The following is a 14,861-nucleotide window of genomic DNA, read 5'->3' on the forward strand; positions in this document are numbered from 1 at the left end:
AAGACATTTAGCGTCCCGGCCTCCACTGCACTCTGCGGCAACGAATTCCACAGGCCCACCACTCTCTGGCTCAAGAAATGTCTCCGCATTTCTGTTCTGAATTGACCCCCTCTAATTTTAAGGCTGTGTCCATGGGTCCTAGTCTCCTCGCCTAACGGAAAAAATTTCCTAGTGTCCACACTTTCCAAGCCCCCTGCATTCTCCATTGAACCAGGGTTAATCCCCTGGATGATGGTAGTGATTGAGTGGAGGAAATGCTGGACTATGAGATTACAGATTGCACTGGAGCACAATTCTGCTGCTGTTGATGGTCCATAGTGCCTGATGGATGCGGTGTGGAGTTGCTCGATCAGTTTGCAGTCTGTCCCATTTAGCACGATGATTGTGCCACACAAACATGATGGAGGGCATTCTCAACGTGAAGGCAGGACTCCTTCTCTATAAAGACTGTGTGGTGGTCACGCTTACTGATGCAGTCGTGAATAGATGCATCTGCAGATGGCAGATTGGTGAAGAGTTTGGGTTCCTTCACTATCTGCCACACACTCAGTCTAGCAGCAATGTCTTTTAGCACTCAGCCACCTCAGTCAGTAATAGTAACGCAGAGTCACTCTTTGTGATGGACTTTGAAGCCCTTAAAGGTATGATTTGGACATAGATACCACTATTACGTGTGGGAACACCTCCCACTTTGTACATGGCAGGTACTCATGTGACTCAGCCAACGTTGTCTATTTATATGTTGCAGGCAAGGATGCCCGGAGGCATGGTACATTGGGAAAACTGAGCAAAGGCTAAGTTGCAATGGCCACTGCACAACAATCAACAGACAGGAGGGTTCCCTCCCAGTTGGGGAACACTTCAGTAGTCCAGGACATTCAGCCTTGGACCTTCGGGTGACCATCCTCCAAGGTGGACTTCGGGACAGGCAGCAGCGAAAAGTGACCGAGCAGAGGCTGATAGCTAAATTCGGTACCCATAGGGAGGGCCTCAACCGGGACCTTGGGTTCATGTCACATTACAGGTGACCACCATTGCACCACACACACACATGTACACACAGACGTGCACACAGACACCCACACACACTCATACATGCACCCCCACACAGACTTAAGACACTCTGCACTCACTACATACACACACACACACATACACACACTTTCTCACACTCACAACCCCCACCCCTGACAGACACACACACACAGACAGACAAAGACCCACATGCACTCATATATTGTGTGTGGTGAATTTGTACTTGCAGAGTTACATTGCACTTTGCTCAAAACCTGCATACATTCATGTAGAACTCTGAGCTCAAAAACTGCAGGAATTTGTGTAAAACTCTGTTATCTCACTTTTTACATTAGAATCAATCTAAGCATCAGGTCATAGACAGCGAACACAGGGAGCTAACACTTTCAACATATTATCTAGCTATCACCATTGTTAACAGCTAACCTGAGAATGCAACTTTAAAAAGAAGATTTTGTGATTTACACATGAAAGAAGTGAAACTATCACTGTATTCTAACAGATGAAAGGCTGAACAATCAGTTTTTCAATGTATAATTTCAGTTACATCACACTGTAAATTTTTGCTATAAATTCTGTGTTACGATTGAGCCCTCCACAATCACCTGATGAAGGAGCATTGCTCCGAAAGCTAGTGTGCTTCCAATTAAACCTGTTGGACTATAACCTGGTGTTGTGTGATTTTTAACCCTTAAAAAGGTAGACAGCCACTGAAACATGGCCTTCGCTGCTAAAATTCATCTTATTAATGGAAATGAAGTAACATTTCTGGGGTAGACACTCCTGCACCCCTATCACATGTGAAGCAATTAACATTAAACCTTCAATAGGGCAGAATTTGAGGGGGCAGATATCACACAGGGCTGTGGAGCTGGAGGAGGTGACAGAGATACAGAGGGGCTAAACCATAGAGGAGTAACAGATAAAGAGGGTCTAAACCATGGAGGGATTTGAAAAGAAAGAACAGAACTTTAAATTAAGTGGCATGACTGGGGGGGGGGGGAGGGGGGGGGTAAGGGAAGGATCTTGCTGTGAGTTAACATACAGGTACACATTTTAGATGATTACAAGTTTATATTGGGGAACACAGGCAGGAGTTGTTGGACTAGTCGTCAACAACGTCATGAAAGGCATGGGTGAGAGTTTCAGGAACACAGAAGTCAAGTCTGAAAATGAACTGGAGTCAAAGTGGTAGGAGGGTTGTGTGGAGAGGCTAATGTGCAATGATAATTATCTCCACTATAAAGTATTGGCTGTTGCCCTGATTATGTCAATATACATTTATATAACATTGAGTGCTGTGTTCAGTTCTGGTCTCCCTGTTATAGGCAAGATATTATTAAGTTAGAGAAGGTTCAGAAAAGATTTACAAGGATGTTGCCTGGGGAATGGAGGATTTGAGTTATGAGGAGAGGCTGGAACATTTTTTCACTGGAGCGTAGGAGGTTGAGGGTTGACCTTATGGAGGTTTATAAGGTCATGAACGACATAAATAAGGTGAATGGCAGATGTCTTTTCCCTAGGTTGGAAGATTTCAAGGCTAGGGGCATACTAATGAGAAAGATTAAAAGAAGACATGGGGGCAATTATTTCTTATACATAGGGTGGTTCATGTGTGGAATGAACTTCCAGACGAAGTGGGTACAGTTCCAACATTTAAAAGACATTTGGATAAGTACATAAAGAAGAAATGTTTGGAGGGATACAGGCTAAGTGCAGACTGATTTAGTTTGGGATTATGGTCAGTATAGAAGGGTCTGTTTCCATGCTGTATGACTTTATGACTGTCACACCTTTAATGTGATGAAAATCCATAAATACCACAGCAGTGTTAGCTAAACAAATATGATATTGAGCCAAATGAGGATACATTTGAAGTGGTAAAAAAAATCTTCTAAAAGACCTGGACAGGTGTTAGACTTGGAAGTAGGTGAGCACTTTGCTGATAGCGATCACAATGTTTACTTTAGTGATAGAAAGGGATAGATGGATACCACTGGACAAGAGTTACAGCTGGGGGAAAGGCAATTATGATACAACTAGGCAAGATTTAGGAAGCATAGGATGGGGAAGGAAACTACAAAAGGTGGGCACATTAGAAATGTGGAGCTTATTCAAGGAAAAGTTAGTGTGTGTCCTAGATAAGTGTGTACCTGTCAGGCAGAGAGAAAGTTGTAGAGCGCGGGAGCCATGGTTTACAAAGGAGAATACTGAGATATAGGCTATTAGACTAGGTGTGATTGAGGTTCACAAGGAAGAGGTATTAGAAATCCTGCAGAGTGTGAAAATAGATAAGTCCCCTGGGCCAGGTGGGATTTATCCTAGAATCCTCTGGGAAGCCAGGGAGGAGATTGCCGAGCCTTTGGCATTGATCTTTAAATCGTCATTGTCTACAGGAATAGTGCCAGAAGACAGGAGGATAGCAAATGTAGTTCCCTTGTTCAAGAAGGGGAGTAGAGACAATCCTGTAATTATAGACCAGTGAGCCTTACTTCAGTTGTTGAAGTATTGGAAAAGGTTACAAGAGATAGGATTTATAGTCATCTAGAAAAGAATAATTTGATTCGGGATAGTTAGGACGGTTTTGTGAAGGGTAGGTCGTGCCTCACAAACCTTAGTGAGTTCTTTGAGAAGGTGACCAAACAGGTAGATGAGAGTAAACCGGTTGATGTGGTGTATACGGATTTCAGCAAGGCGTTCAGTAAGGTTCCCCACAGTAGGCTATTGTACAGAATGTGGAAGAGTGGGATTTAGGAGATTTGGCAGTTTGGATCAGTAATTGGCTTGCTGAAAGAAGACAGAGGGTGGTGGTTGATGGGAAATGTTCATCCTGGAGTCCAGTTACAAGTGGTGTACCACAAGCGTTGGTTCATCATTTTTATAAATGAGCTGGATGAGGGCGTAGAGGACGGGTTAGTAAATTTGCAGACGACACTAAGGTCAGTGGAGTTGTGGATGGTGACAAAGGATGTTGTAGGTTACAGAGGGACATAGATAAGCTGCAGAACTGGGCTGAGAGGTGGCAAATGGAGTTTAATGCAGACAAGTGTGAGGTGATTCACTTTGGTCAGAGTAACCGGAATGCAAAGTACTGGGCTTTGGTAGTGTAGATTCTTGGTAGTGTAGATGAGCAGAGAGATCTCGGTGATCCTTGAAAGTTGCCACCCAGGTTGACAGGGTTGTTAAGAAGGCATACAGTGTTTTAGCTTATATTAATAGAGGGATCGAGTTCTGGAACCATGAGGCTATGCTACAGCTGTACAAAACTCTGGTGTGGCCGCACTTGGAGTATTGTGTACAGTTCTGGTCACCACATTATAAGAAGGATGTGGAAGCTTTGGAAAGGGTGCAGAGGAAATTTACTAGGATGTTGCCTGGTACGGAGGGGAAGGTCTTACGAGGAAAGGCTGAGGGATTTGAGGCTGTTTTCATTGGAGAGAAGAAGGTTGAGAGGTGACTTAATAGAGACATATAAGATAATCAGAGGGTTAGATAGGGTGGACAGGGAGAGCCTTTTTCCAAGTATGGGGACGGTGAGCATGAGGGGGCAGTGCTTTAAATTGAGGGGTGATAGATATAGGACAGATGTCAGAGGTAGTTTCTTTACTCAGAGAGTAGGAAGGGTATGGAATGCTTTGCCTGCAACGGTAGTAGATTTGCCAACTTTAAGTACATTTAAGTCGTCATTGGACAAGCATATGGACGTACATGGAATAGTATAGGTGAGATGGGCTTCAGATTGGTATGACAGGTCAGTGCAACATCGAGGGCCGAAGGGCCTGTACTGCGCTGTAATGTTCTATGTTCTATGTATGTCTTCAGCACGGCTTGATGGTAAGAATAAATCTAGAATGTTCAGAAAGCACTCAGCAGGTCTTGCACCATCTGGAGAGAGAGAGAAAAATAGGGCTAACAAGTCGAATCTGATAAGGCTCTTCCTCAGAACAAAGACTCTATTCCACCATTAAACCATTAACTGTCTTTCTCTCTCCAGGTGCTGCCAGATGTGCTGACTAATAACAAGATCTTAGAAGGTTATAACAAAGGGATTTGTAGCTGAGGATTTGTAACTAAATAGGAAGAGAATGGCAACTTGGGAAGGGAGGGGATTTGAGTTGACTTGAGCCAAGTTGATTCAGGGACAGGCTTTCTGTGCAATAGAGGTTGAAGTTATGGGAAACAGCAAACATGAGTATTACAGCACCACCACTGGTGGGAAGCCTCAATTACATGGGTGTGAGAGGCGCTTGCAAATGTTGATGTTTCTGTAAAAATCACAAGGCAAATCATGAGGGGGGTGCATGTTAAGGTAGATATGCTTGTACAAACAACTACATGTAGCTGTAACGTACTTCTGCAGAAATCGCAAGGGGGAATCATGAGGGTGTATACCAAGAAATAACTAACCGAAAAGGGAGATGGTCAACTAGTAGAAACAGATGTATTAACATGACAGTTGCAATTGTCACGCACATAGTGAATTAGTATGAACAAGATAACCAAATAGGGCATAAAATAAATATGGGGGAGGGGGGGGAAAACAGGCTTAGAGTAGTGGGAGATGTAAACAGAGGCGGCGCAAAGCTAGAGCTTGTGATAGACTACACGCAACAGCAAAAGCAACTAACAGGGTAAAAGGGGAGTACCGAGAGACTCAACTGAACTGTTTAAATTGTAATGTAACCTTCTGATCGGGCTGCCTACTGGTTAGACACCTCTTGCAAGAACGTTTCAATAAAATTCGCTGCTTCAGAATTTGACTCGGACTGAAATTTATTGATAAGTGAGCTTTGTTTCTCACATGGGGATATTCCCAACAGAAATGTGCTTGGTTAATTTTATAAATGGGTAAAATGCTGACATATGTACAGCGACAGGTATTAAGGTTTTGCAGGAAATTTTTGCAGAAAGATTTTCAAAAATATATAGACTGAGAGAGACATCTAACAGAATCAGGAAAAAGAAGTGAAATTCTGACTCAATGTGGCCTACTAAAGTACAGGTAGTTCTGCTATAACATGCATTTATTAATGACAACTTGTCTGTAATGTGATTTGTGAACTGGCAACTTTTTAAAAAATAACATGAACACCCATTCACTGTTACACGATTCCCATTCCCAGCACTAGATGTCGCAGTGTGTGTGTGTGAAGGACTGGACTCTGCGTCAGCATCATGCTACTCGTTGGCTCGTGTGCATTCTTGTGAAGAGCTTTCTGAAAGTTATTGTGAAATGTTTGTGCTAGTGGACTTGGAAAAGTATCATGAATGTGTCTCTACAATCTGAGAACAAGAAGCTGGGAGTAATCCATTAATTTAAAAACCTAGAGAGTTAAATGAAATTTGGAATTGACTAACAGGAAAAGGACAGTGTTGAGGAGCAGTTTCAAACTTGGCTTTGTTGCTTGTATTAAGAGCTTTCTTCTTTTTATTTAAAAAATATGTTTAGAGTTAAAGAATATTTGCAGTTTCATGTGAATCTGTTTCAGTGACTAATCACGATAGTACTGAACTGTAAAACAAAATACCAGTACAGGGCCTCAGACATGATCAGTCAGCTGCTCAGAGTGGTCAGACCCAGGAAACTGCACATAGTGGATAAAGGAGAGAAAGGTGGGTGTCACAGCATTACTTTTGGTGCATGTGTGGAGATGTCCTGAGGGGGTGAGTAGGCTATGCAGAAGAAATTCAGTGTTAGTCAGGGTGAGATATTAGCGAGGATGAGAGTGAGTGGGAAGGTGATGCAGGAAGTGGTGGGTACACTAACAGAGATAGGGTGAGTGTGAGATATCAATGAGAAGATGGCGGCACTCCCCTGGCAGAATGGAGGAGGTCTTTGACCTTCTTCTGAAATTCTGCACATTCAACAGGTAGTTGAGACTGAACTGGCCTGGATGGTAACCCTGATCCAGGTTGGTGTGGTTCCAGTAGAATGGCGTTCTCTGTTGGTCTGGGAGAAAAGGCCATCCTGCCTCTGCATCATCCCATCCCCATCAGCAGCACCTCATGTCCCAACCCACAAAGAGAGGTACCAATTTTCCATTGTCTGCCACATCCACGGGCAATGGCAGGAACGATCTGGGCAGCTCTGGACTGATGACTCTTGTCTGGGTGCACAATATCTTTTTAAAAATGGTGCTGCACACCACGTACGTTGGTCAATTCTGGTTTATCCAGGAAGTGGAGTGGCACTTGGTATTGGGAAATGGCACACGGTTTGATGATGCTAGAATGTGTGAGGGAGCAAAGGATGGAATAGATAATAAGTCAGGCGGGTTTTGTAAAATAAGGTGATAGACATCCCCAAGCATCTCGATGTGAAATCCTCTGAAAAACTTGACAAAACTGACACAGTGAAAGAAATTAAGATTCAGCCCTTAATCTATCAAGGAAGGTTTCATTCTGGGATCTGACTAGTGCAGTGTTACCATTGGATGGGGTTAGAAGACTGGCTGGAACGTAGTGCAGGCAGCAGGTACCAAATGAGAGTTTTCAGTTGAAGAGTCTGATAAATTGCACTATACAGTACCATACATCAGGTCAGTTAGAACAGGTCAAAATTTACTTCGATTGTGCTATTATTTGTGTGAGTTTACTATTTTTGTTTCAATTTTTCCTGGTATTTTTGGTTGTTCGCTCCAACCCTGTTTTTCCCCATAGGCCCCATTACTTCTATTGCACAGTTTTCTGTAACACGCTGTCACACGGGAATGCAACTATGGCCGTCTAGGAGAACTACCTGGAGCAAAATTATATCTGGTCATCCTGTGGGCAACAGGAGGATTGTTCCTGGGCTCTACCTGGCCAAAGTGGGTCTGGTTCAGTTCAGCTCAGCTCAAAGGTTTTGTTTACCCTATCTAAACAATTCCAAATGCAGTCAGGTGCTGCCCTCACACACAAACCCTCCTCACTACCTTCAAGATCTATAAAGTAGTCTCAGCAGTAGGAAAGATTACAAGGTTTAAGTCTTGAGTTAGTCCAAGTTCCTGCAATGTACACCTACATACTTATAGTCTACGTGAAGAACTATGCAGAGATATTGAAATGTTTGGACACTGCTCTTAATTGGTGGAATCCCTGCCTCGATATGGATGATTGCCTAGCAACCCTAACTTCTGCTTCTGGCGAGGGAGACGCAGCAGGAAGGATCAGAAGGCTCCAGGTTTTCCCTCCTTTCCCCTGGGGGGATCCTGGGCACCTGATACAGTCAGCACCACCATATTTCTTTACTCCCTGGCAAGCCTGGTGAAGCTGTCCTTCGTCCACCTTTCTGCCTCATTGCTGATCAGCCTGATGCTTTGTTGCAAAAACGTTTATTAATTAATAGTGATCAGCTTTTTGATTTTGCCAATTAGAAACTCAGTGGACTGTGAGGGAGTCATCAACCTCTATTTTCTTTGGTCAATAAAGATATTTTACCTTTCGTTGCAGAGCTGTTGTTGTCCTGTGTTGGGATGAAAATGGGTATAATTCAAAATGTGTATTTTCGTTTAGGTATTAACTGGATTTTTCACATTTAAAGATTAAATTGTGTTATAAAAACAGAATATTTTATCAAAGAAGCCTGGTGAACGTCTCCTTTACATCCGTACCAAAGAGAATCATTTTGGTGATTAACCCTAAACATTTACATTAATGATGCAACTACATTTTTGCCGAGAGGTGCGAGGGAGGACTGAAGGACTTCTGGGAAGGTTTTAAGTGGGTGAGATCTAAACCCGAGACCCTCCACCGTAGGGCTTCCCTCCCCTCCCTCCCACCCACCTCCTCTAACCTTACAAAGAGTCTGTAAATTACATAGGTTTTCAGGTTTCTCTTTTTTCCTTCTTCTCTTCCTTTGTTTAGTCCTGTGTGGGCTTTCAGCGTAGTGGGATATGGCTGATAGGGCAGTTGCATGATCCTCCTGCAGAACGTGGCAGGTGAGAGACACTTCACATGTCTCTGCCGACTACATCTGCGGGAAGTGCACCCAACTCCAGCTCCTCGAAAACTGAGTTAGGGAACAGGACCCGGACCTGGACGAACTACGGATCATCTGGGAGGTTGAGGGGGAAATTGAGAGGCTGAACAGGGAGGTGGTCATTCCTCAGACACAGGATAAGGACAACTGGGTTACAGTCAGGGGGGAGGAAAGGGAACCAAGAGATAGGGCAGGGATCCCCTCTGGCCGTTCGCCTCAGCGATAGGTATACCGTTTTGGATACTGCGGGTGGCCTACCAGGGAAAGCCATAGTTGTCAGGTCTCTGGCACTGAGGTTCAGAAGGGAAAGGAGGAGAATAGAAAAGTGCTAGTGGTAGGGGACTCAATAATTAGACAGATTGACAGGAGATTTTGTGGTCAGGAACGGGACTCCCGGAAGATATGTTACCTCCCCGGTACCAGGGTCCGGGATGTCGCCGATCATGTTTACAGGATTCTGAAGGGGGAGGATGAGCAGCCAGAAATCGTGGTACATATTGGCACCAATGACATAGCCAGGATAGGGACTGAGGGTCTGAAATGTGACTGCAGAGAGTTAGGTTGGAAGCTGAAGAGCAGGACGAGTAGAGTAGTGATCTCAGGTTTGCTATCGATGCCCCGAGATAGTGAGATGAGGAACAGTCAGCGAGTGCAGCTTAACACGTGGCTGTGAGGCTGGTGCAGGAGGGAGGGCTTCAGATACCTAGACCATTGGGATACCTTCTGTGGAAGGTGGGACCTGTACATGAAGGACGGGTTGTACCTGAACTGGAGGGGCACAAATGTCCTGGGTGGGAGATTTGCTCATGTGATTCGGGAGGGTTTAAACTAGTTTGGCAGGGGGGGTGGGATCCAGAGCTACATATCTGAGAGGTGGCCAGTTGTAGATGGGGCAGTGACGAATGTATTAAATCTAACAGAAAGGTTTCTCACGTGATGAAACAAAGGGATCAGTTAAAGTGTGTCTACTTTAAAGCAAGGAGTGTCCGAAATAGGAGTGACGAACTTAGAGCATGGATCAGTACTTGGGACTATGATGTTGTGGCCAAAATGGAGACATGGATTTCACAGGGGCAGGAATGGTTGTTAGATGTTCCAGGGTTTAGAATGTTTAAAAAGGACAGGGTGGGTGGAAAAAGGTGTAGCTTTGCTAATCAGAGAGTGCACCACAGCTACAGAAACGAAGGTTATTAGGGAAGGTTTGTCGACTGAGTCAGTATGGGTGGAAGTTAGGAACAGCAAGGGAACTGCCACCACATTGGGGGTTTTCTACAGACCACCTAATAGCAGTGGAGAGATTGAAGATCTCATAGGCGGGCAGATTCTGGAAAAATGCAGAAGTGGCAGGGTTGTTGTGATGGGCGATTTCAACTTGCCCAATATCCTAAGAGCAGATACTTTGGATGGAGCCATTTTTGTCAGGTGTGTTCAGGAGGGTTTCCTTACTCAGTATGTAGACAGACCGGCAGACGAGGGGAGAGGCCATTTTGGATTTGGTGCTCGGCAACAAGCCAGGACAGGTGTCAGATCTCACGGTGGGAGAACACGTTGGTGACAGTGATCACAACTGCCTCACATTTATCACAACCTGGAGAGGGAAAGGAGCAGTTACCAAGGGATTTTATTTAATTGGGGAAAAGGAAATTATGACGCTATCAGACAGGAGTTGGGAAGTATAGACTGGGAGCAATTGTTCCACAGAAAGGGCACAGCAGACATGTGGAGACTGTTTAAGGAGCAGTTGTTGCAAGTGATGCACAAATTTGTTCCTCTGAGACAGGTAAGAAGGGGTAAGATTACGGAATCTTGAATGATGAGAACAGAGGAGCTTCTCGTCAAAAGGAAGAAGGCAGCTTATGTAAGGTGGAGGAAGCCAGGATCTAGCACAGCTTTAGAGGATTACAGGCTTAGTAGAAAGGAGCTCAGCAATGGACTGAGGAGAGCCAGGAGGGAGCACGAGAAAGGTTTGGCAGGAAGGATTAGGGAAAACACAAAGGCGTTTTACTCATACGTGAGGAATAAGAGAATGATCAGGGAGAAGATACAGCCGATCAGGGATAGCGGAGGGAACTTGTGCATGGAGTCTGAGCAGATAGGGGAAGTTCTAAATGAGTTTTTTGCTTCGGTTTTCACCAAGGAATGGGAACTTGATGTAAATGAAAACTTACAGTCTTGACCAGACCAAGATTGATAAAGGTGATGTGCTAGAAACTTTGGAAAACATTAAGATTGATAAGTGCCCAGAGCCAGACCAGATTTATCCTAGGCTGCTCCGGGAAGTGAGAAAGGAGGTTGCTAAGCCGCTGGTGAGGATATTTGCCTCCTCACTCTCCATGGGAGTCGTACCGGAGGATTGGAAGGAGGCGAATGTTGTTCCTCTTCTCAAGAAGAGTAATAGGGAAATCCCTGGCAATTTCAGACCAGTCAGTCTCACGTCTGTGGTCAGCAAAGTTTTGGAAAGTATTCTGAGGATAAGATTGATGACTATTTGACAAAGCATAGTGTGATCAAAGGCAGTCAGCATGGCTTTGTGAGGGGCAAGTCATGCCTCACAAATCTTATTGAGTTCTTTGAGGAGGTGTCAAAACAGGTCGATGACAGTAGAGCAGTGGATGTGGTGTATATGGACTTCAGCAAGGCATTTGATAGGGTTCCCCATGGTAGGCTCATTCATAAAGTCAGTGAGTATGGGATGCAGGGAGATTTGGCTATCTGGATTCAGGATTGGCTGGCTGACAGAAGGCAGAGAGTGGTTGCAGATGGAAAGTATTCTGCCTGGAAGACAGTGTTGAGTGGGGTCCCACAGGGCTCTGTTCTTGGGCCTCTGCTCTTTCTAGTTTTTATAAATGACTTGGATGAGAAGGTCGAGGGGTAGGTTAGTAAATTGACAGATGACACAAAGGTTGGAGGTGTCATCGATAGTATTGAGGGCTACTGCAGGCTGCAGCGCGACATAGACAGGATGCAGAGCTGGGTTGAGAAATGGCAGATGGAGTTCAACCTGGATAAATGTGAAGTGATGCATTTTGGAAGGTTGAACTCGAATGCTGAATATAGGATTAAAGACAGGATTCTTGGAAGTGTGGAGGAACAGAGGAATCTGGGTGTGCAAGTGCATAGGTCCCTCAAAGTTGCCACCCAAGTGGGTAGGGTTGTTAAGAAAGCATATGGCGTTTTGGCTTTCATTAACAGGGGTTCGATTTTAAGAGCTGTGAGATTTTGCTGCAGCTCTATACGACCCTGGTGAGACCATACTTGGAATATTGTGTCCAGTTCTGGTCGCCCTACTATAGGAAAGATACAGAGGCTTTGGAGAGGATGCAAAGAAGGTTTACCAGGATGCTGCCTGGACTGAAGGGCTTGCCTTATGAAGAGAGGTTGAATAAGCTCAGACTTTTCTCTCTGGAGAGGAGGAGGATAGCCAGAGACTTTTCCCCAGGGCAGGATTGCCTGATACAAGGTGTCATAGTTTGAAGATATTAGGAGGAAGGTATAAAGGAAACGTTAGAGGTAGGTTCTTTATGCAGAGAGTTGTGAATGCATGGAATGCATTGCCAGTGGTGGTGGTGGAAGCAGAGTCATTGTGAACATTTAAGCCACTGCTGGACATGCACATGGACAGCAGTGAGTTGAGGGGTGCGTGGGTTAAGTTACTATATTTTACGTTAGGATTAAGTCTTGGCACAACATTGTGGGCCAAAGGGCCTGTTCTGTGCTGTACTTTTCTATGTTCTATGTACTGGAGCCTGATTATCAGCGCAGTCCTCTAGTCACAGCCATATCACGAGAACTCAAACCTCGTTCAGTGTTACCCACCTGGAAATCTCGGATGTAAGTCAGGAAGAAGCTGAGGAAGGAGAAGGCAAGAGACCATTCGGAGATTGTACTGACCAGGTGCAATTTGTAACCCTGCCAAAAACATACAAACCAATGGCCAACAGTGAGCATTTAATCTGAAGTACACCCTGTACCTGTGCAAACTCACTAAGCAACTCATTGGTTCTGTTCTGAAGAGTCACTGGACCTGAAATGTTAACTCTACTTTCTCCTCACAAATGCTGCCAGACCTGTTGAGTTTCTCCAGCAGTTTCTGATATTGCACATCATTGGAGGGAGAACCCAGAGCAAGAATATAACCTTTAAATCAGAGCCAGGCCATTCACAGAGTGCAGATGCATAGTTCCTGGAGAGTGGAGTCACAGGTAGGCAGGGTGGTGAAGATGATGTTTGGCACGCTTGCCTTCATTGGTCAGTGCATTCAGTATAGGAGTTGGGTTGTCACATTACAGCTGTCCAGGACTTTGATGAGGCCACTTTTGGAATACTGTGAATATTTCTGGTCCCCATTCCAAAGGAAGGATGTTGTTAAATTTGAGAGGGTGCAGAAAAGAATTTCAAGGATGTTGCCAGGGTTGCAGGGTTTGCATTACAGGAAGAGGCTGAATAGGCTGGGGCTTTTTTGCCTGGAGTATTAGAGGCTGAGGAGTGACCTTATAGAGGTTTATATAATCATGAGGGGCATGGGTAGGGTGAGTAGCCAAGGTCTTTCTTTCCTCAGGTAGGGGAGTCCAAAACCAGAGGGCATAGGTTTAAGGTAAGAGGGGAAAGATTTAAGAGACCTAAGAGGCAGCTTTTTCACGCAGAGGATGGTATGTACATGGAATGAGCTACTGGAGGAGGTGGTGGATGTTGGTACAGTTACAACATTTAAAAGGCATTTGGATGGAGAGATGAATAGGAAGGGTTTAGAGGGGTATGAGCTAACTGCTGGCAAATGGGATTGGGTCAGAGTGGGATGTCTGGTTGACATAGATGAGTTGGACCAAAGGATCTGTTTCCATGCTGTATGACTCTATGATGCAAGGAGAAAGTGCTTCACGCACGGGGTAGTAGCCATCTGGACCTCTCGCTCAAAACGCTGAGGACACTGTGAAGGATACAGTGCTTTATTTCCCCCTCTGACTTCAACTGGATTTAGTTCCTTCCCCATCTCCCCCTCACTTTGATGGTTTACATTGCCCATAATGGGTGGCACGGTGGCTCAGTGGTTAAGAGTCATAGAGATGTACAGCACGGAAACAAACACTTCGGTCCAACTCGCCCATGCCAACCAGATATCCCAACCCAATCTAGTCCCACCTGCCAGCACCCGGCCCATATCCCTCTAAACTCTTCCTTTCATATACCCATCCAAATGCCTTTTAATTGTTGCAATTGTACCAGCCTCCACCACTTCCTCTGGCAGCTCATTCCATACACGTACCACCCTCTGTGTGAAAAAGTTACCCGTTACATCTCTTTTATATCTTTCCCCTCTCACCCTAAACCCCTATGCCCTCTAGTTTTGGAATCCCCCACCCCGGGGAAATGACCTTGTCTAGTTACCCTATCCATGCCCCTCATGATTTTATAAACCTCTATAAGTTCACCCCTCAGCCTCCGGCGCTCCAGGGAAAACAGTTCCATCCTGTTCAACTTGCTGCCTCACAGCGCCAGGGACCCAGGCTCAAATCCAGCCTCAGGCGACTGTCTGCGTGGAGTTTGCACATTCTCCCTGCGTCTCAGTGGGTTTCCTCAGATGCTCTGGTTTCCTCCCACAATCCAAAGATGTGCAGGTTACATGTATTAATTAGGGGTAAAACGTAGAGTAATAAGGGAATGGGTCTGGGTGGGTTACTCTTTGGTGGGTTGGTATGGATTTGTTGAGCAGAATGGCCTGTTTCTACACTGTACGGATGCTTCTACAATGATAATGGACTTTATTGTCAACATTGAATAGGCTCCACTGCGCTTACTGGGGGTGGGTAGTACAAACAGAAACAAAAGGCATGGTGATTCAGTATAGGAGGTGGGAAATGTGTGACAG

At 44.9% G+C, this 14,861-nt stretch overlaps 1 protein-coding gene across 6 annotated transcripts in view; it reads right to left on the minus strand.

Annotated features, from left to right (window-relative positions):
• The window catches only part of LOC132828247 (DNA damage-regulated autophagy modulator protein 2-like), a 103,871-nt gene that overhangs the window by 2,812 nt on the left and 86,198 nt on the right, over window positions 1-14,861 (minus strand). For 4 of the 6 annotated variants that reach the window (XM_060845218.1, XM_060845214.1, XM_060845219.1 and 1 more), the window contains one exon: window positions 12,812-12,904. The exons of 1 other annotated variant lie outside the window; for it this stretch is intronic. In XM_060845218.1, the coding sequence (XP_060701201.1) occupies window positions 12,812-12,904 (93 nt within the window). Of the gene's footprint in view, window positions 1-8,454; window positions 8,480-12,811; window positions 12,905-14,861 lie in introns of all 6 variants that reach the window. One more of the 6 variants, XM_060845215.1, reaches the window with a different exon arrangement.

This window comes from Hemiscyllium ocellatum, chromosome 26 (assembly GCF_020745735.1).
Source record: "Hemiscyllium ocellatum isolate sHemOce1 chromosome 26, sHemOce1.pat.X.cur, whole genome shotgun sequence".
In the NCBI taxonomy this organism is placed as follows: Eukaryota; Metazoa; Chordata; class Chondrichthyes; order Orectolobiformes; family Hemiscylliidae; genus Hemiscyllium; species Hemiscyllium ocellatum.